Source organism: Solea solea, chromosome 19 (assembly GCF_958295425.1).
Source record: "Solea solea chromosome 19, fSolSol10.1, whole genome shotgun sequence".
Taxonomy (NCBI): Eukaryota; Metazoa; Chordata; class Actinopteri; order Pleuronectiformes; family Soleidae; genus Solea; species Solea solea.
The window spans coordinates 20928072-20956012 of NC_081152.1; the positions used below are offsets into that span (position 1 = coordinate 20928072).

The following is a 27941-nucleotide window of genomic DNA, read 5'->3' on the forward strand; positions in this document are numbered from 1 at the left end:
ACTTGTCACCTCTGAAAAGTACAAACACTTTTCTGGCTAACATCGCGGTGTTCCTCACCTTCGTTGGGTCGGTTCTTCAGCAGCACCACGTTCACCGGTCTCTCCAGCGGCTCCAGGTCCCGCGCGGGTCGGGGCAGAGGGATGGGCATGGCGGGAGGCGACGGCGAGCGGTCCAGGCGGTCCCTGCTCCCGCTGCGCCGGACCGGCTCCTCGTACTTCCTCGGCTCACTGGGAACGCGTTCTCGGCCTCGCTCGAAGCTGGGCTCGCGCCCGCGGCCTCGCCCCGGGCTGTAGCTGTCGCGCCTGTAGCGCTGGTCGGGGCTGTTGGCGTGGTCCAGGGTGCGCTCGCTGCGGAAGCGTCTGTCTGGGCTGTGCTCCCTGTCCAGGGCTCTCTCGCTGCGGTAGCGGCGGTCCGGGCTGTGGTCCCGGTGCCTCCTATCCGGACTGTGGTCACGGTCGAGCATGTGGTCGCTCTTGTAGCGGCGGTCGGGGCTACGGTCCAGAGTGCGCCCTCTGCTGCCGTCCCTCCGGTACTGCCGGTCCGGGCTGGGCTCCCTCTCCGGGATCCTGCCACGCTCCCGGCGGTCGTAGTCCCTGTCGTAGTCGCGCTCGTGGGGTGGGTATCCGGAGTCCATGTAGCCTCCGCCACCTCGCTCCGGGCTGTGGTCCCGCCCCCCGCTGTACGCGCTGCGGCGGTCCTGGTCGTAGCCGTAGTCGTCGTTGTAGTCGTTGTTGAAGACGCGGTCGTCGGGAGACGGCGGACGATTTACGACATTGACCGGAACTTTCCTGGGTCTCTTCACCGTCTGTGAAGCAAGAAAAAAATGTTTCAGGTAAAAGTTTGTAAATCATCATTTTGTTCAAATAAAAATAATAATTTTAAAGACATAAACATAACTGAATAAAAATGAAAGAAAATGATTATTGTGACTCTTTTACTCACAATTTTGGCCACTTTGCCACATTTCCTCAGCGTCTGCACGGCAAACGAGTGGATGGCTCCGTCCATGGGGATGGCGTTCACCTGCACCACTCGGTCTTTCTCACTAAAAACAAAACAATGTTTTAATTATTACTAAACTTAATAATACAACTACATTTAGGGGCTGGACTCGTCTGGAACGTAAGGATTTAACGGTTACCGGCGTCACGGTAAACCGTGGAAAACCCACAAGATAGTTAAGTTAACCTGAAGCTCGAGTGCATGATGCATATAAGTTTTCTCCGTCATAAACATACTCGGCGATTGTTAACATTGCACAGTTTTGACGCCTTTTTTAAAACTGTATTTAATGTTTTGTTGAGGTTCTTGGATTATGACTCATTTTAACATATAATAAATCTATTTAAATATGAATTTTGGGGAAAATATTTAAATTTATCTAATCAGTGTTTTTTTTCAACATTTGGAACACATTTTAACAATACCACAGTATACCAATAATTGTATTCACCAATACTGTGGTATGACGTTTTCATACCGTTACATCCCTATTGGAACTATATAAAAAAAGTATAAGACAATTAAAATATTGTATTTTGTTGATTGAATCAGTCACAGATTTTGCTTTTAGGGAACCTTTAGTTTTATGGGGGAAAAAGTAACTTTTTATGGTCTGTTTGATGTTTTTCTTGTCAGTCATGAGCTAATACACAAAGACATTAAACAGACATACAGTGTATCACCACATAAATGCAATTAAGCTACATTTCCACAACATTTCTAAGTAAATATATAATCCTAGATAAAATTAAGACTTAAGAAAGGTGTGTTTTTCCTACAAGAAAGAAAACATTCCGGATTATAACCTCATGTATTCACTGTGGATTCATTGTCTGGTGAGAAAGTGATTTATTAGCTATTCCACATATTTCACTTACATGAGAAATGATTTTTAATGGAGGAATCAGAGAAAAATAAAATACAATACGTACAATAAGAGGCCGTCGGCCGGTCCTCCCTGCAGGACGTCGGACACCACGATGGACGTCTCGCCAGTGTCGTCGTTGGGGTTGTCCCGCCCTCCTGACACTGCGATGCCGAAGCCCATCTTTGAATCCTGAGAAAACAAAAAACCAAAAACATGGCATGTGTGAAAATGTTGTTATTGCACATTTTGTATGAAATAAAACTAAATGAAAAAAAAACAAACATTCAAACTAATCTTGAAACACTAAAATCTAAATAATATTTTTTGGAAATATTGGCTAAAATGCAGGGAAAAAAAGGCAGATTATCATGTTTGTGTGTGAGATAAAGAGCCCATAATCCCTCTGTAATTGTAATTTCAGTTGTGTATGATTGTGCGCGCATCATCCAGTCTGTGATTAACGATGATTATAATCTTTGTCTTCAAATTTCATGTGTTTTAGTAGTATATTTCAACAGAAATTAACCTAATTCTGCCCTTTTGTGCTTTCACTAACAGTTTAAATCTTCTATCTTTATTATAAACGTGTCCAGGCTGTGGATGATTCTACCTGCCACTGTTCCAGTTTGTCCAGATGAGATTAGGACAGAGATTTGATGAATCTTTATCCCCTACTTTCCATCTGTACTTAAAAAAAATACAATATCCTCCTCTTGCCTGTGTGTGTGTAGCAGATGGTGATGGAGGCAGATGGAGCGAGAGAGGAATAGCAGGCACAATAAAGGATAAATGGAGAAATAACACACATACTGTGACATATTTAAAATTAAATGAATGTCAAAAATAAATTATACGTGACGTCCACAAAATCTCGTTTTTTTTCAAGTCCTCAGTCCAGACAAACAGCTTTACATCCACAGATATCTCCTAAAAAACTAAAAATATCCAGATATTATTTATAAAGACATATGGTCCAGCCTTGTGCTGAGGGTTCAGAGGTCACAAAAGGACCTTTCTTTGCTCTAAATCTGCTTTGAAGCTCAAAAACGTATCAACATGATAACCTGAGCTGAACTGGTTTGTTCTGCTGAAACAGCAGCAGCAAACAACAGATTACGCTAATTTACAGCTCAATTTTTTTTTTATTCAACATAAACTCTTGTTCTGCTGACCCTCAGTTTAATCTCTGACCAAAACAAAAGCTTTCTTTTACAGAAACTCTGGAGAACGCTCCTTTAAGTCACACAGACTGTGTAGCTCAAAGTCAGTTTTCTGATTTTGCTTTTTATAATGTGTTATTTATGGACAGGGATAGAGTTGGACAGAAAGTCATCCTCACATGTTGTCCCCGTTAGCTCCACTGGTACCAGGTTAGCAACCCAGCTGTGATAGACATTTTCATTCATTCACCTCCTATTATGTTATTATGATGTCTGACTCCAGATGTGAAAGAAAGGCAGAGTTGTTTCATGTTTTCACTCCTGCGTGGCTTAGATTTGGTAACATTGTCATTTGAAAATGAGAATTATGACCATTTATGATAAAACAGTGCATTTGTATGCAACTTTTACAGTTTAAAAAAAAGGTCTGAAGGGTAAAATAATCTCTGATGTAGCTGCTCTAAATAAAAATCAAACACAGGTGAGGAAGGTGCTTTGGCTTAAGTCTGTCATTTATAAAATTATAAACAATTTTTATAACGCCTGACTAATTGGAAAATTCCCAGTAAATTTACAGAAACTGTCCCTGAGAAGTTTGGTTTAGATTTTTTTGGGAAATTCCATGGGAATGAATTGAGAATGAACTGGACATTTTTGGATACTTTAAAGAAACAGCAGCATATACAAATATAAAAATGTTTGTTGACAGATGTACATACATACTGTATACATGTATATATGAACAAAGGGAATGGTCTTCCTCAGAACATCATCAAAGCTTCAATATTCCAGGTTTCTAGAAATCATCTGTGATGTCATGTGACAGTAGGGGGCATGTCCTAAACAGCCCTACAGTAAGTAGTGTGTGATAGAATAACAACTGTATTCAAGTGTATTTGCATCAAAGATTACATTATTTACCAACTATATTTAAGTTTAAAACCTTCAATTTTGAAGATTTCCAGTTCATTCCCAAGGAATTTTGCAGCCCTAGTCTTTTTATAAAAAGGTGTAAATATGTAGCTGAATTTAAAGCAGCAGCTGTTTTTGTTGTTGTGTTTGTGTAGAGATGGACTCACCCTGTGCAGGGTCACTGTGTACTGCTCCCACACTGTTTCCTCCATGACTGGATTCTGTGATAACAGAGAGAGGAGGAATAAAACACACAGACTCAGCTCAGCTCAAAAACGACAGGTTTCATTTTACCAAGCAAGATAAATCATGTACGACGTGATGTAACGACAGACACGTCGTGACACCGTTACTGTTACACAACCAGGACGTGGACAGGTCTGGACTGAGCCAAGGAGACAACACGTCTGACACAGAAACCTCACAGGAACCCATCAAACTTTGATAAGAGAACACTTCAACAGCCACTCTCTTCCTTTTAAAGGGCACATACAAATAATTCAGGGGAGAAAGCACGTCCTTAAACCAAGCAGAGGTCACAGAGGTCAAACCACAGATCTGCGTCATTCCATCGAGTGGAAAACTGACAACTTTTACGAAAACTTTACCTCATCCAATGACGCAAAAAGTGAGAGTCTGCGAGGAATTATTAAAGTACAAAAATTTGCAATCAGTGTGACCGCAGCATTATTCGTCAAATATTCTAATAAATACACTAAACTCCGGTGTAAGAAAGCTAGTGAAACAGCAGCTAATGGGATGCATTCAACAAACCTCGTAAAATTCCTCACTTCCACAAACACACGTGAAGTCTGCTCAGTAAATGTTGGCCACTGCTGCCACCTTGTGGTAATCGATGCACCACAAACTCGCTCAAACAATGGTGTAGAATTATTTGTTTTTATAAATGCAATCATTGATTAAATGACTTTTAACATTTTGATATAATACAAATGGCCACAGTGACATTGATGTTTTATAATTAAGCAAATACCAGCTAAACAACTTGTCTTCAAGATTAAGTTATGTTTTGCTGCCAGAAAGTCAAAAAAGTTAATCAAATGTGCAAGAAAACGGTGACAGAAAGGAAAAATTAATGAATTAGTGAAGCTGACAGTCATTTTTTAAACAAATAATCACCTAATGAAGAGATTTGGGCTGAATAATATAGGCAAACACAAAGTAAAGTGTTCAAATCAGTCAATGATAATTATTGCGATAAACACACAAAAATGAAAGATTATCTTTTGAGTGAAATTTTGTTATAAACTTCATATTAAACTATTGCAGAAACATTCCACACATCTGAGCTACAAAATTGCAGTTTATGAAATTTTTAATTAGCATATAAAAATATATACATATATATATATAAATGGACATTTCAGTCCACTAGATGGTGCCAAGTGCTCACTAGAGCTGTTGTGGGAGTATACCGCAATCTATATGATTTCGCAAACACTACAATATTGTGATAATATCATATTGTGGCGCCTCTGGTGATTCCCACGCCCACTGATGCCCCTTTTTTACGTGATTTCCCATCAAAATAAAATAAATTAGTCCGTTATCAGTCCTGCTGGGGAAATTCCTTCTCTGCATTTAATCCGTCCTCTACTAAAAACTTCACTAAAATTCGGAGCAGTGGGCAGCCACTGAGCAGCGCCCGGGGAGCAATGGGGGTTGGGTACCTTGCTCAGGGGTACCTCAGCACTTGTTTGACCTGGTGGGGACTAAATCTAAATCTAATACTTTATTAATCCCCTTAGGTAAAATTATTTCTCTGCATTTGACCCATCCTAGAATTAGAAGCAGTGGGCTGCCACACTGAGTAGCACCCGGGGAGCAATGGGGGTTGGGTACCTTGCTCAGGGGTACCCGAGCCCTTTTGACCTGGTGGGGACTTGAACCGGTGACCCTCCAGTTACAAGCCAAGTTACCTTTCCACTTGGCCACAGGCTGAAAACAAAACCCGACACTAACTAAACTTTAAAGGCAGTTCAAATGTATGGAACTAGACAGTTTTTTCTAAATCAAAAGCTCAGTGACGGCAGATCTGCAGGTTGACCTGAGACCAGAATCACACTCACGAGTCCCTGCAGGATACGGATGGTCTTGACGGCGTGAGCCCACTTCCTGTGCAGACTGAGGACGGTCTTCATCGCTGAGGTTTTGTTCTTGCGCTTGGTCCCTGTTCACTGCCGGCGGTGTCGGAGCAGACTGACGTGCACCACAGCAGCCTCCTGCTCCATGACCACATCTGCTCCAAACACCAGCACCACCACCACTCTCTCTCTACATCTGCTCTCTCACCCGCCCGCTCGCCCGTGCTTGACGTAAGCGGGATGTGCTGTCCTACATTCAGCACAAATCCCACTGTCTGCAGTGTAAACATTACAGACACGCTGTGATTAAACTGCCCTGTGTTCATCCTCAAACACAACGACACGTGCTTGATCATTGATCTGACGTCTTCAGTCCACACTGAATGTTCTGTAGGTGTTGGAACTTTTTGAGTCTGGTTCAGGCAGAGATTTCTTCAAAGACAAATGAAACTGATTAAAAAGACAAAATTCCATGGTTGGTTCTCACTTAGACTCTTGTTCAGCAGGTGCCAGAGAAGCGGACACTCTCTAAAATCATCAAAGAGTCCTGGAGAACACACACCCTGCAGGTGTTTCTTCAGAGCAACTTCAGGTCTTATTATTCACATATACGCTCGTCAAAAAATTTCCGTAAACACTGTGTTGGTTCAAGAAATATCTCCATCTACACAAAACATGCCTGATGGTTGCTGATGGTTGATATAGTAGTTCCCAAATGTGGAAATTATGTTCTCAAATGCCTTGTTTTTGTCCACTCACCAAAGTGTATTCAGTTTTAATGACTTCTTTGCTGTATTACGGAGCAAAGAAACCAACAAGTAGTGGGCGACGGTAGCTCAGGTCGTAGAGTGAGTTGTCTTTCCACACAAAGATTCTGGGTTCACTTCCTGGCTCTGCTAGTCTACATACTGAGTAGTCCTTGGGCCGAGACGCTTAACCCGACATTGCATGTACCGCCAGCGTGTGTATGTGTATACATTTTTGTGTTTACTTTTACAATTATTAATCATTAGTATACTACACAATTGCTGATTTTACTGTTATATTTAAGGTATTTTAAACCAGTATATGTACTGGCAACAGAAACCTTGTAAGAGTCTGCTCTCTGCTGGCCACAAAGCTGAATTACAACAGAGAACAACACATACATTTCTGAAAAAAAATAAAATAAAAAAATAAAGCTATTATAATAAATAAGTAGCATTTATGTCACATTGTACCAAAAGTGTCATTACAAGTAAGTAATGGAGCTGAAGAAGATAATAAATGATAATTGACCCCACAAAAATGTTTTAAACAACTGGGACTTATATTTAATCTTAAATCAGATAATCCACCTAGTTAAATTTCATGTATTTATGGGATTTTCCGGACATAAAAACGACATTTAATTAGCTTTATTTAGCTAACTCTGGTGTTAGCTGGAATGAAGGAGCAGGTGTAGCGGGATGTTTCATGGATTCAGGGAAACTACAACCACACACAAACACCGTAAATATCTGCTGTTTATTTCTCATAGTTTATAATAAAAGTTGTACTTTAGTTTGTACTTACAGTGAAATAATGAGTGTTGTATGCTCTGCTCACAGAGAGCAAACCTCCTCCGTTCTCTGGCATCACGCACTTTTGAACTTTTATCCCGGACTAAGTCCCCCGGCGGGATTTTACACCAATTTAGACGCGTTCCAGTCCAACGTATACGTGGAAATAAAACAAACCAACATCTAAACAACGTAAAAGTCGCGTTTCCGTTGCGTGAAATGACTAAATGTTCGGAATAAAAACATTAAAAAGTAGTAGACTGAAGGCAGAACGCAGCGCCGACTACTCCCTCAGTTTGTCTCGGACTGTACCAAGCGAGCGAGAAACCGGGGGGGTCGATTTCCTTTTTTATATATTCGTGAGAAAGTAAAGCGGATTAAAATCATATCATCACTGACAACGTCCCTGATGAAAACTTTTTAAAAAAAACGTAGTTATCGTTCAAAAATAAACCGCTAACAAGAGAGAATATACGTAAGGTCAGCGTTTACGCCCTGTGTGGATGCCAGGATGGATCAGTCCAGAATTCCCATTGATTTTTTTTGTGAACCTGCTGTGAAGCTTCAGACTCAAAAACAGCTTCAAACTGACAAAACTGCACGTAATAACTGAGAAAATGTAGGACATTCACTAACCTACACAAATATTTTATAGTACATATAGAGTTTAAAAACATATTTTAGACTAATGTTACGTTGTATCTTATATATATTATGTTCATAATAAGAGCAGAGTAAACATAGGTCAATGATGTCCTACAACAATTAATTGATGCATGTGCATAAGCAATTGACTACTGAATAAAACAATTATTTTGTGATATATTGTGATTTGATTTACAAATACACCCTTTTTTGTAAAATCACAAATTACATTTTCTTGATGAGAAACTGGTTTTAAATTACTTTAAAAACAACAACAAAAAACCCCCACTAAAACTGAATAATTTATCATTTAGTAATCCTATGTCGGGAGTTTGGGAGGTTATTCCGACTTTCCAGACAACAAATCCCAACTTGAAAGGACGTTCCAGTTGAAGGAAATTCCGACTTTAACACCAAAACAGTGAGGAAAAAGTCTTCCTGCTTGGTAACGAGGGTAAAACACTGCCTTTAACGGCTACCAAACAACCAGAATGTGTCAAAATCATCATTAGATAGTACATATAGTACATATAGTACAAATAAGCAAATACTTTTTCTCTTCCAGGGATTAATAAAGTTTTCAGATTCTGATTGTGATTCTAAAGCATGAGGCCTCAGAACAAAGATCCACACAGGTTTGTGCTAAGCTGTAAACTGTGAGAAAAATGTCAACACTCTTATACTCGAGCAGCTCAAAGCAAAGGTGTAGAAAACGTAGACGACTGTGAGCCTCAGCAGCAGCAACAACAGCAGCAGCAGCAGCAACAGCAGCAACAACAGCAGCAGCAGCAGCCACCGATTGTTGTTTTGTTGTTTGTGTGCATGAGTGTGTGTAACACGATCCATTCTGACCATTTAAGCCTCTGCTCTTTCAAAATCTGCACAAAACAAATTTAGATAAGTGTTCAAAATGTCCAAAATCACTAATAATAATAGCTTTTCTTTCAATAGTCAATTAAGGTAAAACATGGAGGATAATGACAAACATTCCCATATTTATAACCCATATAAATCGTCCACCATTTTAAAAAATGACAGAACGTGTTTGGAGGCAAAAAACTTTTCTTCCACATCATTGATTTTTTTTAAAAACAATCAGTGGTGAAAGTTTGAAACATGAGGACACGTCGATCCTGCTCATGTAAAACAGCTTCACTGGCCTCAATAATCTGTGACCAACAATGTCGTTAAAACAATAAAGTTTCTGGGGCGTGGCGTCACTGAGGAGGAGGAGGAGGAGGTCACTACAGAGTTCAAATCAAAGGAAACAGGAAAGAACTGTGGGAAACAATGAGTCCCTCAATCAGTGAGTAATAACAATGTTTCAGGGCTGAAGTTGCTTTGTTTACAAGCTCACGACTATTTTAGGACGAACTGAAGAAAAATATCAAACTCATGGATCATCAAAGAGTTTCTATAGTGAGATAAAATGTTTTTTAACGGGAACATCACCACCAGCACGTGATTCAAGAAAACATCCACGTGTTTCAGGACTCTACAGATACGCCGTCGTCATGGAAACAACGTACCGTCTTGATAGCGGAGTAGCTGCGTGACGAGAGGCGGCGGAGATACAAGTACTGGGCTTCTCTGGACCAGCAGAACTTGCGTCTACACTTGAGGAGGTCAGAGCTGGTCTGGTCAGAGCCCGGCTGGTCCCTGTGGACACGGACACAGACACACACACACACACACACACACACACACACACACACACAGAAAGTCACACACTTTAATAAATAACACTGAACTACACACAAATATATACAAGATTAGTGAAGTAGAGGATTGTGCCACATGAGAAGTGTTTTGGAAACAAAATGTTTAAATTTTTTAAAGAGGAATAAGTCAGAATTGGAAAAAAGTCAGACTTGGAAAAAAAAAAAGTCGGAATTGAAAAAGTCGGACGTTAAAAAAGTCAGAATTAATAAAAGTTCAGAACTGAAAAAAGTCAGAATTCACATTTGGATCAAATAAAAAGGCACAGTGTGATTTCCAAAAGCTGCAAAGAGACTTTAAAAAAAACAAAAAAAACAACCTGCATTGTGATTTACTCCAGTATCAACTCTATGTCAAAACCCAGGACCACTCTGGGACCAGGTTTCACTGATTTCCAGAAGTCAACTGTAAAATGTACTCACTCACAGAGATAAAAACTGATAACACAAATAATCTGCAGAGCAACATTTCTGAACAACGTGTCTGAACATGTGGTTTTCAACACTGAGCTCAAACAACTTCATGACCGTGAGTCACTAATGAAGTTTTCTGTGAACTAGTACAGCACAGTAAAGTCAGAAATCTGATTTAAACAAACTGATGATTCATTTCTACACATGAACATTAGCACATATTTAAGGTCTCATAACCTAAAACCCCCCAGGGCGGCCATTTTGGCTCAAACTGTCATTTTCTGTCACATGTAGCATCTGAACAAACTCCTCCCCAATGCTCTGTGATCGACTTCTATTCTTGCTTTGGAGAAAACGAGGATCAAAAGTTACCAAAAGCTTCACTTAATGTCAAACGGTTTTTGACACTAGGGGGGCGACTCGCCAAAAAACACAAAAACCGTTATAACTTGAAGACAGAAGGTCTGATCACAACCAAACCTGCTATGAGTGATAATGAGGAGTTGTGACGTGTTCACTGCTGCTTACAGTCCTAGTTTAATTCAGTGATAGACTAATTGTTGATTAATCGTCGCAGCCCTGTTCCACACTCTGCCAGACTCACCCTGGTGGTCTCCACAGTCTCCTGCCTGGTGGCAGAAGCTCTCGTTTGTTCAGGGGGACGATGCCTATGGCCGCCTGCATGATCGTGATGAACTTCTTAAACTTCATCCTCTAAAATCCTCCTCCTTACGCAGAGAAAGCTCCACGAACGGCATTGCACGTCCATCTTCTAACAAAGGAACCGCTTCTTCTTCTCCTTCATGGAGCTCATCATCATCCTCATCATCAGGTCTTCTCCACATCGAGGTTCCTCCGCTGATGATGCTACTACTACCGTACGTCCCTGAACACCGACGGACAGATGTCCTTTTCTGAGTGCGGGAGGATGATAACAAAGAGCCACGCTCCTGCCAGGCGGTGTGTGGAGATGATGATGATGATGATGATGATGATGATGACAGCACGTCACTCTTACATAATTCCGGAGCTTCTCTCTCTGGACATTACACTAATGAAAAAGCAGCCTGTGCCATCACTGCTGCTGCTGCTGCAGCCACTGGGATAATTGTGGCACTAAGCCCTGACAGATCGTGAACGCTCTCCCCGCCCCCTAGCTTCTATAATCCCGTCCTCGCTGAGTCTTCTCACCGTTTACATCCAGACAGAAACATCTACTTCTGCCTCAAACCTGCAGCTTCATCTGCACAAGAACAAACCTGAGAGTTTTCACAGCCACACACTGTTTTTCTAAAAAAAAAATGTCCAACCCAACAAAAATACGACAATTTTGTGTTTGTTGTGTTTTGTTTCCCTTTGACTTTCACTTGACTTTTATGTGAGTTTTTGTATAAAAATACAAGGTTATTTGTGTTTGACCCATAACCTAACACCAAAAAGGTTTTGGCAAAAAAGAATTTGAGAAACAAATTCTTCAAAAATCAAAATTTGGGGGGGGGGGGGACAGAAAGTCAGAATTCTGGGAAATAAAATGAAAAGGTCAGAATTGAGGCAACTGAGGTTGCAAAAATATATTTTTTTTAATATTTCCAAAATTTAACAAACTCAAGTTCTTCATCCCACGGAATCATATGCACCTTTGCAACCCTTAACAAAACAAAAAGTTACTTCAACAATACGACAAAATGTACAAAATAAAAGTAATCTTCAAGCTAAATATAAAAAAAAACAAAAAAAGGGGAAATTCAAGGACTTTTCAAGGACCAATTCTGTCAAATTCCAGGACTAAATGCACTTCCAGTGGCTGAATATTTTTCACAATCTTTCAAGGATTTCAAGGATCCAGGGAAACCCTGATTATGGATGAAACATTTACATAATTTGTAATAATTGCCCTTTTTTTTTTTTAAATTAAAACATGGTGGACCTCTGTGGATCTGTGTGTGTGTGTGTGTGTGTGTGTGTGCAAACATGCAGGACTTGTTACTCAGATTATTTCACTGCTGGAATTTGACTCCTGTGACACACAGGATGTGATTCACTGAGAGCGAGAACGTCCAGGTATCTATAAATACAAGCAACATCTGTCTGCCTGTTAATCTCCCCACAGATTTAAGATTACAAACTTAATAAACAATGTTTCATTAATTAAAACCAAAAAAGATGCTCCTTCCACTCATGTGAACTCCAGATTGTGCTCATGACACCATGTCATCCTCCAGTCACCAGCTGACATAAATGACGTGAAATTAAATAAATAAATAAATAAATAAATAAATAATCTGCATGCGCTCGCTGCCAGACCATGCAGATTCTGGACAGGATTTATTCTGCAGCAGCTTGGATGTCTGGGATTACGGCCGTGGAGGGTCGCGCTGCAGATGTCACCGAGCGTCAGAAATCCGACATTTCCACGATATTGAAGTCACGATACCGTATTATCACGATATTTAAGTGATGATACCATATGATCACGTTATTTAAATTACAAAACGATAATATCATGATATTTAAATCACAAAGCCATGTTATCACGATATTTAAGTCACAATATTTAAATCACAAAGCGATATACTCACACAACAGCTCTGGTGAAAGTGAACACTTGGCACCATCTAGTGGACTGAAATGTCAATGGACTTTTTTTGTAATGTTAAACTTTATTCATAACATCAATAAATAAATAAATGTAATGCTCAAAAAAACCCAACAATACTTGGTGTCTCAAAAGCAACATATCATAAGACAAAATATTGCAATATTCTTACACAAGCATCTTTAGATTTGTTTTCATGTATTCAAATTAAACGTTAAAAAAATGATATTAAAATAACAATTAATTTAATGATCGATTAATAATTGATACTTAATCGTTGCAGCCCTATAAATGAACATTTAAAATCCATTTACTAAGGGTATTTTACACTTAAACACAGCCTACATTACACACACATACACACACACACACACAACTGTAGTTGAGAGACACGATTTTATCGTCTTAACTCGATAAAAACGATCAAATAAAAGCGACAAACAACAACATAGTTTAGTTAAAGTGATGAATAAACACAGTCGTGGTCGTTTAGTGAGGACAAAGACAGTCTCGCGCAGGTGTGGACAGACAGAAGGACACAGTCCTAACATGGCAGACAGAAAAAAACACAAACATGTCGACAGGAAGTGACATTAATTCACTCACCAGGTGAAAACGCTGCGTGTTTTTTCCTCTCTTTCGTTGTTTTCACGTCACCACGGCAGCAGAGGAAATGTGAAACAAACACGGTATTTACACGGAAACACGGTTTTCTCCGTGGATCTGTGTGGATTCGTCCCGCTCCGACCGAGAAGGGAACGACGACTCTCGGCTGTCGTTTCCTGGTTCTTGCAGGTATGTGGGCGTGGTTTATGAGCTGCTGCAGGTGTTGCTGCAGGTGGCCAGTGCTCGTGACTCCTCCTAGCGGCGGGAGGCGGAGTCTGCGGTGACTCAGCCTGAAACTGGAGCGTGACTCACTTTTTACTACTGTAAATGAACACGTGAACGAAAGGGAACGCGCCGTGCTTTTTTTTATTGGTTTAAACACAGAATGTTGCGACAAAAATAAGTAAATCAATAAAAAGATAAATTATTGATGACAGGAAGTTAAAAAAACTGACAATATCAAATGTTTACTAAATAAAATTTTATTTAATGTAATACAATTAGAAAAAATATACAATTAAAGAAATTCAGTGATAAAAAATCAATAAAAATGATAATACAAATATATAAAGAAATGTTAACATATTTCTATTTACAATATTTTTTAAATATATATCCACATATTGAATAATAATTTCCCTTTTAATTTTAATCCCTGTAAAAGATATATTGTAATATTAAAATTGTACTAAATCTGAATTTAAAATGTTCTCTCATAAAAATATAATATAACATTAAAAAAAACTATATGTTATAATGTAAATATAAAAAGTTCATATTTCTAAACTGACATTTCTAAGAAACTTTTAACAATGATCTTATAAAGTGTTTAACTGAATAACTATATTATGGATATATATACTATAGAATATTATACTATTACATACCAACTTGATCAAAGGTGAACTGATATTTTTTGAACATTTATTCATTTTTATTTCACTTAAATCCCTCAAAAAATCAAAGGAATTCCTCACTGACCACATGGTTTCACCTCACATGTATCCTATAGTCTATAGAGTATAGAATGTAAATATTTAGCGTTGACCAGCGTTGGCTGTGCGTTAAAAAACTCTGGTGTGACTCGTTAAACCAGTTCAGTTTCAGACAGAAGCAGAAAAGTCCATAAAAACCTCAGGTTTCTTTGTTTACAGAGTGAAACGAGACTCAACACTGAGACAGTCACACACAATCATCTCAAACAATCATCAAACAACAAGCAGTTCAGTGTGTGTGTGTGTGCAGATGAGCTATTCATGTATAATCTCAAAAACAACAGTAATTTATTATTATTAGCAATTATTTTCTAATATTACCATGATATTGTAGTATGTAGCGGAGGTTTAAATTAAACAATATTTCAAAATAACATAATACTTTAAAATAACGTCATATTTCATGTTTTCATTCAGGTAAAAGACTCAATTAACTTTTTAAAAATAAAAAACTTTTGTTTTTTAGAGGAATGTGACAAAATGTAGGAACACTACCTAAAATTAGCCAAAAATATGAATTTAAAGAGATTTTGTGATAAAAAAAAGTAGTTTAAACACATTTATGTTTCATTTATTCAACTTTTTATAGTATATGGATAAAACTTACACAATCTTCTATTTATCTTCTATTGTACGAAAACAGTACCCTCCAGTGTCTCAATGTAGTATAACATGATATTTCATGGTAACAAATTGTATTTCTATGTATGTATTTAAAACATTGTAACACAAATTACATTATAATCAAAGATATTAATATTGTATATGTACTTGTACCTAATATGTATAATATAATACTTATTATTAATAATAATGACGACAGAAAGAACACCAGGAACAGTGTAAGGACGTTAAATATTAATTTATTTCATGGATAAAAGTCAAAAAGTGTTGCTATAATACAGTCGTAGGTATTTTCACTCATTTTCTACACAGAAATAACACAAACGTCAAGGAGAAGCTAAAAAGAAGCAAGATCATTTTAAAAAATATAAAAGATTACAGCAGTTTAAATCCTATTATAGGACATCTAGACATGAAAACATTTCAATTAAAAATACACAAACAGCAGAGATTAAACTGATTTATGTGCCTTTAAATATTGGTGTGCACACTTGAAATCATGATTATTTTAGTTTTGTACTTCAGAGATAACATAGATGATAAGATTTAAGAACAAATGTCTATATAAATATGTGGAAAATACGTTTCTTTTTAATATATATTATAATAACTGAGTGTAAGTGCTCAGAGATCCAGCTGCTGAGGCTCAACTTTTGTTGTTTTGTTGTTCAATTAGCAGCAAAGTTTACAAAAAAGGGCAGATTATTAGTGTTTTACAAGTTTTGTTGTCACCATGGAGACGCGTGACGTCCTCATGTGGAGCTGGGATGTCAATGGTCAGCCGTGCACTCGTGTCTCCTCACTGGAAAACAAGGTGTTTTTTTTCCACTTTAGGAAACAAAGTGTTTACAGATGAGGATGAATCGTTATGACATGGTGATATTTATGTTCACATGAATGACTGTGGAGCCTCGTTTTCAAAAGGGACAGTTCAGGTTTCTGAAGTGTAACCCGACAAAAATCCAAAACACCAGCCTAGGTCCATGATGTCCAAAGAAGCTTTTTCTTACCGTTAGACTCATCTTTTCTGACGTTTGAGTCACTTTGTAAACCTCTCACTCTCAAAATCAGCGACTTTACCATCACAGCACACAAGAGCTGTTGATCCACTGCAGCTTCCATCAGTAAGTTCAAATATGTTATTTAGTGACTTCAGAGTTTGAAATCCTTTATTCAGATTAACCTGAGTGACACAAAGTGACCACACGAGGCAGCAGTAAACCCTGCGAGCTAAAATCCCTAATTTTCTCTATGGGGTTTGGTGTGGGAGAGTGAGTGGTTTATAAACTTCAGTTTCCTGTTGGAAATAGTTGTTTTACACAAAGGTAAAGTGGCAAACATATTCTCATGATAATTGTAGACTTAATTTTAATGTTGAAATGTATTTTATTTTATTTTATTTTGGGTATGTAAATTGTATAAAACAGAGATTTCTTACCAAGTAGACGTCCAGTTCAGTGTCTGACTGGTTTCTGCTGAGGGACGGCAGAGGATCATCCAGAGCGATGGTTGAACTGGAGTCACGTCGCTCCTCACTGCAACAAGGAAATAACAGTGAATGTAAAATAAATGATTAAAATGCACAAAAGCATGTAATTGTATGAGGCACTGGCACAAAATGACTCCCAGCAGAGACATTAGGAAAAAAACCCAGATTTTAACCACTTAACATAAAAGCACAACAAGCAAAATCTTCATCATCTTAAGTCTACAATATCTTAAGACGATGTTTGCTGCTTAATCTCACTGATTGTCACTGTTTGACCCTTCTTTTGTGACAGGAAACTCAAGTTTGTGTCACTTTGTAAACCACTCACTCTCCCACACCAAAGTCCATAGAGAAAATCAGTGATTTTAACATCACAGCACACAGGAGCTGCTGGTCCACTGCTGCCTCCATCTGTAAATTCAAATGTCTTATTCTGTCACTTTGGCATTTCAAATCCTACATTTGAATTTACTTCAGTGACACAAACTGACCACACGGGGGCAGCAGTACACCAGCTGCTCCTGTGTCCCTGTGAGCTAAAATCACTGATTTTCTCTAAGGGGTTTGGTGTGGGAGAGTGAGCGGTTTACAAACTTCACTTTCCTGTTGGAAAAGTGTGTCTAACAGTGAAATAAAGTAGTCAACACACATTTAAGATAGTGTAAACATGAGTTACAGTACATGGACCTGACCTGTTGTCTTGTTCCTCTTCCTCATTTGTGTTAGACGCAAAAGAAACAGCAGATTTGGGCAGGAGATCTGGTTGTTTTGAGGAACTGTAAACTGTCAGGACAAACAGTGGATCAGTCACACACACATTCAAACACAAACACAGACTCATGAGTGTCATGTGTAAAACTCACAGTCTCCATCCAGGTTGTCCAAACTTTGAGCTTTAACCTTCTCGTCCTTCTTCTTCTCCTCCTCCCTGTGCGGCGACAGAATCTCCTGAGACGCCGACTTGGCTGCGTACAGAGAGTTCCTCTTCCTTTTTGAAGACGCTCCTCTTAAAGCTGAGAGGGGGAAAAAATTAAAAATGATAAATGTTCACGCGGAAACGCAGGAGTCACAGAGAGTCGACGCCCCCGAAAACTTACGGTGAATCTTCTTGAACACGGTGGAGCTCATGAACTTCAGAAACCGATCTGCGTAAAAACTGGGCCTGTGAACGGAAACGGTGTCCTGACAAACACACGATAAAGAGTCAGTCATAAAGGTACACACACACTCACACACACACACAGCAGGTGTGTTACTCACCCCGTCGTGCACAAGCGCTTTCCACGAGTGTTCCACCTTCTTAATGAACCTGGAAAAATATAAATATGTACAATAATTAAAGGGCAACTAAACGCTCCCTCCTTTGAGGCTAATTCCACCCACTGAAACATTTTTGAAAAATGCCAGGAAGTGGGCAGAGAGCTGAGGGAGAGAAGGAGGATCTTAGTCAGTGGAAATATTAAAACCTAATTGATCACCGACAAGAAATAACGTTTATTTTAATATTGCCCATTGGATCACATTTTATTGTATCCAATGTATCGCATATCATAGCATTGTATCATATTGTATTACTTTGTAACAAAGTGACTCTATATATATGTATATGTATATATTATATATATGTATGTATATTTATATGTATACTAATAAACTGTATTTAATTAATAATTGTGTGAATGTTAACATTTGAGTGTATTTTAAGATTTTTCTGATATGAAAACAGAACCTTGTCAGAACTGAAACAGAACCAAAGTTCTGTTTTTCTTTAAGCGGTAAACTTGAAATAAATGAATACATTTTGAAAAGAGTTAATTTATCACCAACAAGAAATTACATCTTAAAAAAATTCATCTGTGTGTGTACCTGTAGGACTGAAGGATGTCAATGATTCCTAAAAAGATCAGCAGGTTTTCATCCTTGTGTTTGGCAGGAATTCCACCCAATCTGAAAAACACCAGTTACATTTTTTTTAAATAAACCAACATGATCTACTCTTCATATAAAATGAATCACCAGCTGCACATTTTTACAAAGAAAAGAAGCAAAAGTTTCCTCACGTGTCGTCATCATCAGCCACAGGTTCAGGATCCCTCACGTTGCCCTGGATGGACTCGAGTGCGGTGGAGTAGAGGACTTTCTGTCCTCTCCTGCTGTCACAGCGACTTCCTCTGCTCAGAGGCTTCTGGTCCAGAACGTGAATCCCCAGCAGGAGACTGTAGTCCATGATCTTAAAGCTCTCCAACACCTGAGGACAGGAAAGATGTGACAAGATGGACGCCAGTGACCCATAAAAGCAAAACAATCCTCCTGGTGTCTCACTGCAGTCATGGCAACATGACTTTATTAGTATGTTCACTGTTAGATGTGACAGGAGCAGATTTGAAGTGTAGCCTTCAGGTTTTGAAGATTCTGCCCCAAAGTACCTGGGACCTGGTTCTTACCTTGATGTCTAATCTCCATGTGAGGTTTGAGGGATTACTCTAATCCAGCCATATTCAGAAATTAATTAAACAAAACATTTAAACATAAACTTTTCTTTAACAACAGAAAACCAGGTCCCAGTGAAGTGGACTAATCCTGAAACTGTGAACCTTTAAACCATCTGACATTATGAAGTAACTGTGTTTCTGCATCTCATTGACTGTACAAGTGTAAACACAGAGACTCCGTTCCTTTGCACCGTGTTACCTAACATCCTTACTGAGGTCTGCTGTGGTCTAGCTGCTGGGATTAATGCACCAGTCAGGTGCTTTAATCCCTTCATCAAGAGGTTCTCTGTTTTTTCAGACTGATGAAATAACAGGCGGACGCTAACAAGGTCTTTATTAAAGCTCAGACCTGGACAAAGGAGCTTGGTGTGGTTGTGTAATTGTAGAGAAGTGGGATTCAGTTTAGAGTTCCCATTATTATTAAGATTTTGAACCAACCGATAATCAATAGATAAAGACAATAACTGTGAAAAATGTCTCGGAAATTATCCTCAACTTTTATTGCCGTGTTCGCACAGCAGCTCACATTATCTGGAATCCTGACTTGATAACTAGCCGGAGAAGTTCTAAATAAACAGGTTACTTAGTTCAGGAAATTGGCCACACGGTGGAGCACGTGGCTAGCACTGTTGCCTCACAGCAAGAAGATTGTCGGTTCACAGTGGTGTTTGCATGTGTGCGTGGGTTTTCCCCGGCTTCTACCAGGTCCAAAAACACTGGTGACCTCTCCAGGGTGTGACCCTACAGTATGTCAGCTGGGATTAATTTCAGATCTCCCGCAAACACTCACATGTACGATAAAGTGGTGGACAATTCATAAATTTGTCAATTTCATTAAGCACTCATGACAAACTTCTTGAAACGGACATTTGGCAACTGGCTTGTTGGAAATGATCATAGATTCCAGAAATGTGACTTGGTAGTTCCACAAAAGGTTCCATTTCTTTGCGGAAATTTGAATTTGACGAGGGAAAATGCAGGTCTGAAAGCAGCTAACATGAAAACTATGCCTGGAAAACCAAAGAAAAGATGCTTTGCACAAATTTTGATTGATTTATCGGCTAAAGGTGAGAGGACAAGGTAGAGGCAGGTGATCCGCGAACCCTAAAGGGAGAAGAAGCCGAAAGAAGAAGGTCCAATTTCTGGGTCAGGGAACTTCAGTGGCTTTCACATACGAGAAAGAATATCAGTCTTTTCTGTTTGTTTAACAAACTTCTGTTTCAAAATTCAAGAAGAATGCTCTGGCTGGAAAAGATGACCTTAAAGACCTTTTTCAGGTGTTGCCTGAATGCCATTTCTGTGCTGTCCAAGCTAACCAGCTGCTAGTTTTAGTCTCCTATAAACATGTTTGATGCCAACATCACAGTGTAAATACATGTTTTATATAAGATTTGATGGTAACGCACCCGACAGTCCCTCTGCAGAGTCTTCATCAGGGCGTTGTACGTGTCGGCGTCGAAGAACAGGCCCTCATGCATCTCCTGGAAGTCTAGGTCTTTGAACGTGGGCGAGAACTTGAGGCGCTCCTTGCGCGAGGCGCGGCGCTTGTACGAGGAGCCCTTCAGGTCGTACTTGTAGTGCATCCTCATGGCGCGCGGCAGCACATTGTTCATCACCACCACACGGACGGTGGCGCCGCCGCTCTGGATGCAGTACAGACCGTAGAACTTAGGCAGCAGTGTCCGCGGATTCTGATTCAGATTCTACGATTAAAAAAAGACAAAGTCAAGTGAAGTCACTTAAATATTAAAGCTAAGCTTAATTTATGACTTTGAATTTTTGGGGTTATTAACATTTTTTTGGGCGTGTTTACGTCCACAAAAAATACTTTTTGCTATTAAATCTAAGGGTTTATGTTTGAAGTTGATAGGAAGACGGTGTGTCAGTTAAAGTTTGCTATGTGAGGTTTTAACCACTTGGAGTGCTATGGAAATTTTTTTCCAATTTCAAGTATGCAGATTATACAGAAATATATACATATATATATACATATATATATACCTTGCTAACAATTATCTACAATAAAAAATATTGTGTGTAAATATGTAAATATATTCCTAACAACTGTCTATGGTCAACATTTTCTATATACTCTATGCAGATGATCTGTCAAAGATCAACAGTTTTCTTTATGTGTTTATCTAAATTTGCAAATATGCAGATGATACACAAATATATCTTCCCAACAATTTTCTACAATCTACATTTTAAAAAATGTAATATTTTATTTGTATCTGAAGTATTTAAATGATGCACAAATATGTAAATACATTTCTAAAAACTGTTTTTTTTAATAATTTTTTGCAGATGATGTATGAATATATAATTAATAAATGTGAACAGTCAGCAGAGACCAGGATGTAGTGAGTAAACAATTTAGCAGCATATGAACAAAACTCAAAATTCAGACGCAGGTAGAGTTTGTGTTTTTGTGGGCATGGCTCACCATGTAGTAACCAGGCAACAGCTTCTGCAGAAACTCCGCCTCCTTATGCTGCACTGTCTTAATGATGAACTCATCGTCACTGGTGAGGTAGAACCAGGAACTGCTGGCACCGGGGTTCGACAGCTCGATCAGTGGCTCGTTACAGATGGAGTACTGGAATTCACACGGATCGTACTGTCAGTTTTACAAATGTTCCCTTACTTTGTGTTGACATTACTGATGATATTAGAGTCTCCAGAATGGTGACAATTTTGTGAGATTGCCCTTAAATTCTATGTCTGACACAGCAGTTTGGTGCAGTTTGGTTTGATGTAGACCAGGGTTGGGCAATTATTTTCAATTCAAATTTTAATTCATTTTAATTAAATTGTATCACTTTATCTAAACACACAATAAACACAATTACTAACCAACTCTATTGAAATTATCAAATGACTACACTATATAATGAATACTATTACACTATACTACTGTGGTGTAGTGCAGTGAATATATTGTCTACGTGGCCCGCGGGCCATAAAATGCCCATGTCTGTTGTAGACCCTGCTGAGGTTCACAAACATCTCAGCAGAACAATGATATGAATTTGACGGTTTTCCCCCCCGTCTCACCAGGTAGTCATCAGGTTTGATGCCAAACAGCTCTCTGAAGTAGCGGAAGGCCAGCGGGGCGTACGTCTTCAGCCGGAAGTCTGGGAAGTGATGTGCTGGAGTCAGGTTGCTGCCTTCACTGTTAGAACCAGCAACAGAAGAAGAAGAAGAAAAATCTGTGTTCAGCGGCGACTCAGCTCACTGTGAAGTGCAAAGATACAGCAGCTGTATGTTTGTACCTGGGAAGGAAGACGCTCTCCACCACAGAGAAGTCCTGCATCAGGACATCTCTGTCCGGTTTGGAGCTGAGGTTTCCCACAGTGTAGCTGATGCCCAGCTGGATCGCTCCTTTCAGGACGGTGGATGTGGGCTGACACGACACACAGGACACAATAATCTGTTATACATTCATTTAAATGTGTTATTTCTGTAATGTTGTGTTGTGATTACTGTGTGGTGTGAATGCCCCTGTTGCAGTGTTTCTGAAACACTGGCTCGGGGACACACGGATGGGTCGTGGAAGACTTTTTTGGGTCCCCAAAGAAATTTGTAGAATTCATTCAAGATTTCAGGATTATCAAGATGTATGTGTTTTGATTATCTCTTGGAAAATAATTGGCCAACCAACTCAAAATTATATACGGGGTTGTATAACCAATATGGCTGTGAATTAGTTGCTACCTTATGCACAAATTTGCTCTTGTCACAATGTATTTGTGTCATGAAACACTGCCACGTTGTGTTTACTTTGCCTATTATTATTGTTTTTTATATTGACCACAAAGTACTGCATTTTTGGGGCTTGAATGTGCATAACATGTAAAAAAATGGCAAAATGGCATCATAGCCCCCATAAAATATATATTTTTTTATTTAATTTATTTTATTTTAGCGTTATATCAGAAACAATCTGGGAAAACATCAACTTGGACCCAAAAAAAACCTTGTTCCCGTAAAGTGTATGAACTTGACTTATACCATTATTTATATTTTTTCAAAGTCTCGTGGCTTTTTTAAATCTCAGATTACCAGTAAAAATTTAAATACATATGTAACATTTAAACATTTTGTTCTTTTTTTTTCTTCCTCTGTGAAATGAATTAAATTTGACGTCCGCTCACCTTTTTATGATCCTTTGACGCTTTGGCGGTTTTGGTTCCTCCGGCACTGGTTGCTGTGGATGTGGACATCGTCTGCACATGGATGGAGACACTGATTAAAGGGAAGTTCTGCAGAAAATGTGACTTCCTTTTTTCCTCTCAAAGATAAACAGCCATGCAGATGAAGTGATTTACCTTGAATGGACCTTTTTCTTTTACTGAGAGTTCATGTTGCTGATTGGCTGCTCCTGTAGGTGAGGCACAGAGAAGTTTACGTGCCGCGCTTACATTTGCATTCGTGTCAATGCAAAGCTGTGACAGATTTTTCTGAGAGTCACATTCAAATCCACGCTTTACCTTACTGTACACAGAGCGACTGAGGGTCGAGCAGCGTCTGTGCGAGTCTTTAACCTCAGATTCTCTCAACAAAACAACCTTTGTTCGTCATTAAGACGGATTAGAAAAAACATTACATATGAAAAGCCTCGTGTTTTATAACTGAACACAACAACGAGACTCAACAACACTAACTCCTGTGAAGTGGTGACTGGACATAAATGAAAAGATAATCTTACTTTTTTTCCCCACATTATTACCACTTTAGTTTCATTTATTTAACTATAGAAATCAGTCTGATATTAATTCAGTATTGTATTATTCATATAAGTGAAACATCTCATGTATAATCCCCTAAAGAGTTTATACTGTAAATATAGTTCATATTTTCTAAATTTGTGACCAAAGATGTTAATATATATAATATATAATATTATCTATCAATATATTTTCATAGAATACACCCAGAAAATACACTAATACATTTCTTCCTAAAGAAATATAAAAAATTAAAAATATTTAAACATTGCATTAAACATGTGTAATTATTATCATTACAGCAGTTTGATTATAGACATGTTTATACACATGTTGCAGGAGTTTAACGCATTGGAAGATTGTTTCTACAATAAAACCAACTCTAAATCACAGAATTCCACTTAAAGATTGAAGAACTTAACAGCCATAAACAAACAAACAAAGGAAAATAGAACTTTATAACTTTAGAAAAAAACAACTGACTTTATCACAGTGCTATACATTTATGCTTGGAACAAACATATTTTTGACTAAACATTGTTAGCAATTGTTAGCAATACCGGTCAATAACAACAACAACACTCTACTCTATTATGTGCTATTCTGCTCACACAAACAGCGTAGCAACACGTCTACGGATAAAAGTTTAACAATACCACGTGTACGACTGATTTACTGTGACCCAAACAAGACAGAAGTGATATTAATGGAAAAAAGTAGAAAAGACTGTTTTTACTATTTGACACAAGCAGCAGCCATCTTGGAATCCTATGTCAGGGTTTGTGATTGGGTGAACACGCTAACACTTCATGCACTGTAAATAACAAAATGGCTGACAAATTTAACAGGAAACACCTCCCCAATTTAAATTGGTAACACCTAAATTAATTGAGCTAATGCAAACTTAAGTTCTCTTCATATAACTTGCTAACTTTGATTTGAACAAATACAGTTAAATTTGTGTCTAACTTTTAGCTTTTTAGCTAGCCTGTTGAAGGAACGCCCACTCAACAACAAAAATGGAACGCATCAATACAATTTCATGGACTGAAAAAACAAACTGGCTGACAAAAAACCTGAAAAAACCCAATTGAAATTGGTAACACCTAAATTAATTAAGCTAATGCCAACTTCGCTTTATATATCTTGCTAACTTTGGTTTGAACTCTTGCAGTGACTGTTTAATTATTTAAGGCGGCAGTAGTGGCTCTTTTTGCGATAAAGCTGTTAGATTTCTACCGATATCTCTTGTATCTCATATCCAAACAACGCTAAAGTTGCTACTGCACACACTGATGCCTTAACTAAGTCATCTATCAAGTTTGAAGCCTGTCATGTGAACAGTTGGACGAATAAAAGTCAGATAGAAATTCCTTGAATTCTTTCAAACATTACCAAATTTATCAGCCATTTTCTTCTCTCTTCACCTCTCTGCTCTGTCTTCCCCTGTCGTCTCTATCTGCTAAAGGTAAAATCCCCTTAACAGTTTCTTCAAACACAGATCAAACCTGATGATTGTTTATATTCGGCTGAGCTTCATCAGGATGTGGTTTTTGTGGGCGACAACATGACAAAATGAGAAATGTCTTCAGGGAGGATTATGGTGAGAAAGCTGTTTACAGGTTTGAAGCAGAGGCCTCAAGAGAAAACATGAAGAAACGTCAATGTTCAGTTCATCTAAAGCCTGATGTGAATGGGGTTAATTGTAGTTCAGGTTTTTTTCCTCTGGTTTATGTATTTAAAAAAATAACACAGTGAGTGATGTAACACAGTGAGTGTGGTAACAGTAACATGTCATTTAAATTCCACTTGACAGATTATGTAAAATCCACCAGATTATGTAAGGCAGTGGAGGAAAACACACTGTAAATATTAAGGGTATATGTGTATAATATTGTCAATTTAAACACTTACTTACTATTGTAAATTAAACACTTTACATTCACAGTAGTTTATTGTAAAATACTGTAAAATGATACCTTTTTACTGTAATTTTATGTCATACAGATTTAGCAGTATTTTAGCAGTAAAAACTGTGGTTTTTTATTTACTTTATAATTACTCTATTTTACTAATTGTATAATACAGTATAATGTTTTAATTATTAGCATTTTACTGTATTTTACTAGTTTTACTGGTATTTTAAAACTAATCATGTGAATAAGTAATATTTTCCTGTGATGTTGTTTTGATGTGATTTATTAGTATTTTCCTGAATATATGCAGTATTTTAAGGTAATCGCGTACTATTTTTCTGTATAAATACTTTATTCAACTGTAAAATTACACAAACAAATATCGCGTTAGAGTAGTTTTCCTGTAATAGCCACTCATGTAGTTGTTTTATTGTAAAACTACTTCATGAGTACATAAGTTCATTTTGCAAGTTAAAGCCTGTAAAGTACTGATTATGTAAATCATTGTGAAATCCTAGTGACAGTGACTATCACAATATCACATTAAATATCTTGCTGTGGACTCGTTTCATTGATATTATTACATTAATATGACATTACATTATTCTAAATTTCTTCCTGATTACTAACTTGAACGTATCCCATGAGAAGCATAAATGAATATTTATAGTATTACACTGTTTTCAACCACAAACTTAAATAAACTCATCTCTAAAACCATTTAAGCAGTGAGATCAGGCTTGACTGAATAAAGCTGCTCACCCTCACGTCTCACGCTCCACTGCCGCTGTTTTTGCATGTATGTAAAAAAGACGAGGAGCTCTTCAGCTCACGGCCGTCGACACTTTATTTATTCAGTCTCTGTGAGTGAAGTGAAAGGGAAGTGGAGCCATTTCCTCCTGTGATACAATCACCGGCTCATCGTCTGAGCCCGGAGGCTGCGTTCAAACACTATGTCACCCACAAAACACCTGCAAGACGCTGGGTGGGTTTTTATCAGCCTGACATTACGTGTGAATACAACTAAAAATGCACAGAAAAACAAGAAGGAAAGGAGGAAACAGAAAATAAGGTTTAGTGATTATAGATTGTGTGACTGAAGCATTTTTCAAATTTCATTGCAGTTGTTTATTGTCAAATGTTGAATGTTTCTTGTCTATTTTCCAATCCAATTTTATTTGTACAGCACTTAACTCACTTCCCAGTTTGATTCACTCTGCAAACGGGACGATGACATCTGCAACATTCCCCCACTTAGACGCAAATATTACGACAATAATCGTGCAAATGTGCGGCTACGTTTATTTACGTTATCCTTCTCCTGTTTCGGCCACCTACTTATTATTTCAGAGAACTATCTCCTCATATTCACTTATGAGGAGTAAAAGTTCATCAGAAACAGAAACAGTAAATGTGCTTTTTTAAAAAAAAATCTTATTTTTCTAAACTTTGAGACAAATTTGCGTTAAATTTCGAGGGAAACTAACGTTAACAGTTGGCTTCTCCCTCAGTGACAAAGTTGACTCGAAAGAGCGACACGAGAAGACACGACAGGCCGCTGCCCTCTTACCTGAACAGACCTGGCGACAAACAGGTGGAGGTTAACCGTGGATCCGACGATACGCCGACGATGTGACCGTGTTTGTGTGTGAGTGACAAATAAACTGAGTGAGTGAGTGACTGCAGCTGTGACTGTGGAACATCATCACCACTTCCTCTCTCTCTCTCTCTCCCTCTCTCACTCACTCCGCCTACCTGTTACATTATTACAGCGTGAGTCACGCTGAGTTATAGTCAGTGATGGGAAACATTGAAGGATCAGCGGTTTCTGCAGAACATGCCGTCTGAAGCTAACCCTGAGAACTCAGAGCATTTTGCATAACTCTATTAAAACGTATATACAGAGGCTATAAGAATGTGCAATATATAGTCTTATAAATCTTTTTTTTCAGCACAGCCTATAGACAATCTGATTAAAAACTATATAAACACACCTGAGCAAAAAAAAGTACTCAAAATCTTTTAGAATCATATTGAATTTGTGAAATGTGGAAATACGTCACAGTTCAAAGCTTTTTATGGACATGTTTGTGTTTATTTTGTTACTTTTTTGCACAATTATCACTA

General features: G+C 38.3%; 2 protein-coding genes across 7 annotated transcripts in view; both read right to left on the bottom strand.

Moving 5' to 3' along the window:
• Positions 1–13751, bottom strand: part of tjp2a (tight junction protein 2a (zona occludens 2)) — a 28648-nt gene extending 14897 nt beyond the window's left edge. For 2 of the 4 annotated variants that reach the window (XM_058617809.1, XM_058617808.1), the window contains exons 1-5: positions 7603–7881; positions 4111–4164; positions 1936–2060; positions 944–1046; positions 59–806 (exon numbers count right to left, since the gene is read on the bottom strand). In XM_058617809.1, the coding sequence (XP_058473792.1) occupies positions 59–806; positions 944–1046; positions 1936–2060; positions 4111–4164; positions 7603–7665 (1093 nt within the window). In that variant the 5' untranslated portion in view covers positions 7666–7881. Of the gene's footprint in view, positions 1–58; positions 807–943; positions 1047–1935; positions 2061–4110; positions 4165–7602; positions 7882–9763; positions 9894–13568 lie in introns of those variants that run through there. The other 2 variants (XM_058617810.1, XM_058617811.1) reach the window with 2 other exon arrangements.
• A 1666-nt stretch (positions 13752–15417) lies between these two features.
• Positions 15418–27472, bottom strand: pip5k1ba (phosphatidylinositol-4-phosphate 5-kinase, type I, beta a). 3 transcript variants are annotated; one of them, XM_058617820.1, is made up of 14 exons: positions 27385–27472; positions 23500–23552; positions 23326–23397; positions 22444–22574; positions 22226–22343; positions 21615–21767; positions 20575–20871; positions 18737–18924; positions 18543–18623; positions 17774–17985; positions 17540–17689; positions 17369–17459; positions 16626–16722; positions 15418–15989 (listed from the first exon to the last, which is right to left on the bottom strand). In XM_058617820.1, the coding sequence occupies exons 3-14, from the start codon at positions 23392–23394 to the stop codon at positions 15987–15989; spliced, it is 1590 nt and encodes a 529-aa protein (XP_058473803.1). In that variant the 5' UTR covers positions 23395–23397; positions 23500–23552; positions 27385–27472; the 3' UTR covers positions 15418–15986. The 3 variants fall into 3 exon arrangements, with proteins under 3 accessions (XP_058473803.1, XP_058473802.1, XP_058473804.1); XM_058617821.1 differs by lacking the exon at positions 27385–27472 and having other exon boundaries at positions 15419–15989; positions 17774–17858; positions 17937–17985; positions 23500–23676; XM_058617819.1 differs by lacking the exon at positions 27385–27472 and having other exon boundaries at positions 23500–23676.
• Between the last annotated feature and the right edge of the window lie 469 nt (positions 27473–27941).

Excerpts from the sequence above, each read along its gene's own strand:
- pip5k1ba (XM_058617820.1), bottom strand. The coding sequence starts at position 23,394 with ATGTCCACATCCACAGCAACCAGTGCCGGAGGAACCAAAACCGCCAAA. Across the intron at positions 22,344-22,443 it reads GAGAGCGTCTTCCTTCCCAG|TGAAGGCAGCAACCTGACTC; the intron begins GTACAAACATAC and ends TGGTTCTAACAG. Across the intron at positions 18,624-18,736 it reads GTGGCTGATGATGACGACAC|ATTGGGTGGAATTCCTGCCA; the intron begins GTGAGGAAACTT and ends GGTGTTTTTCAG.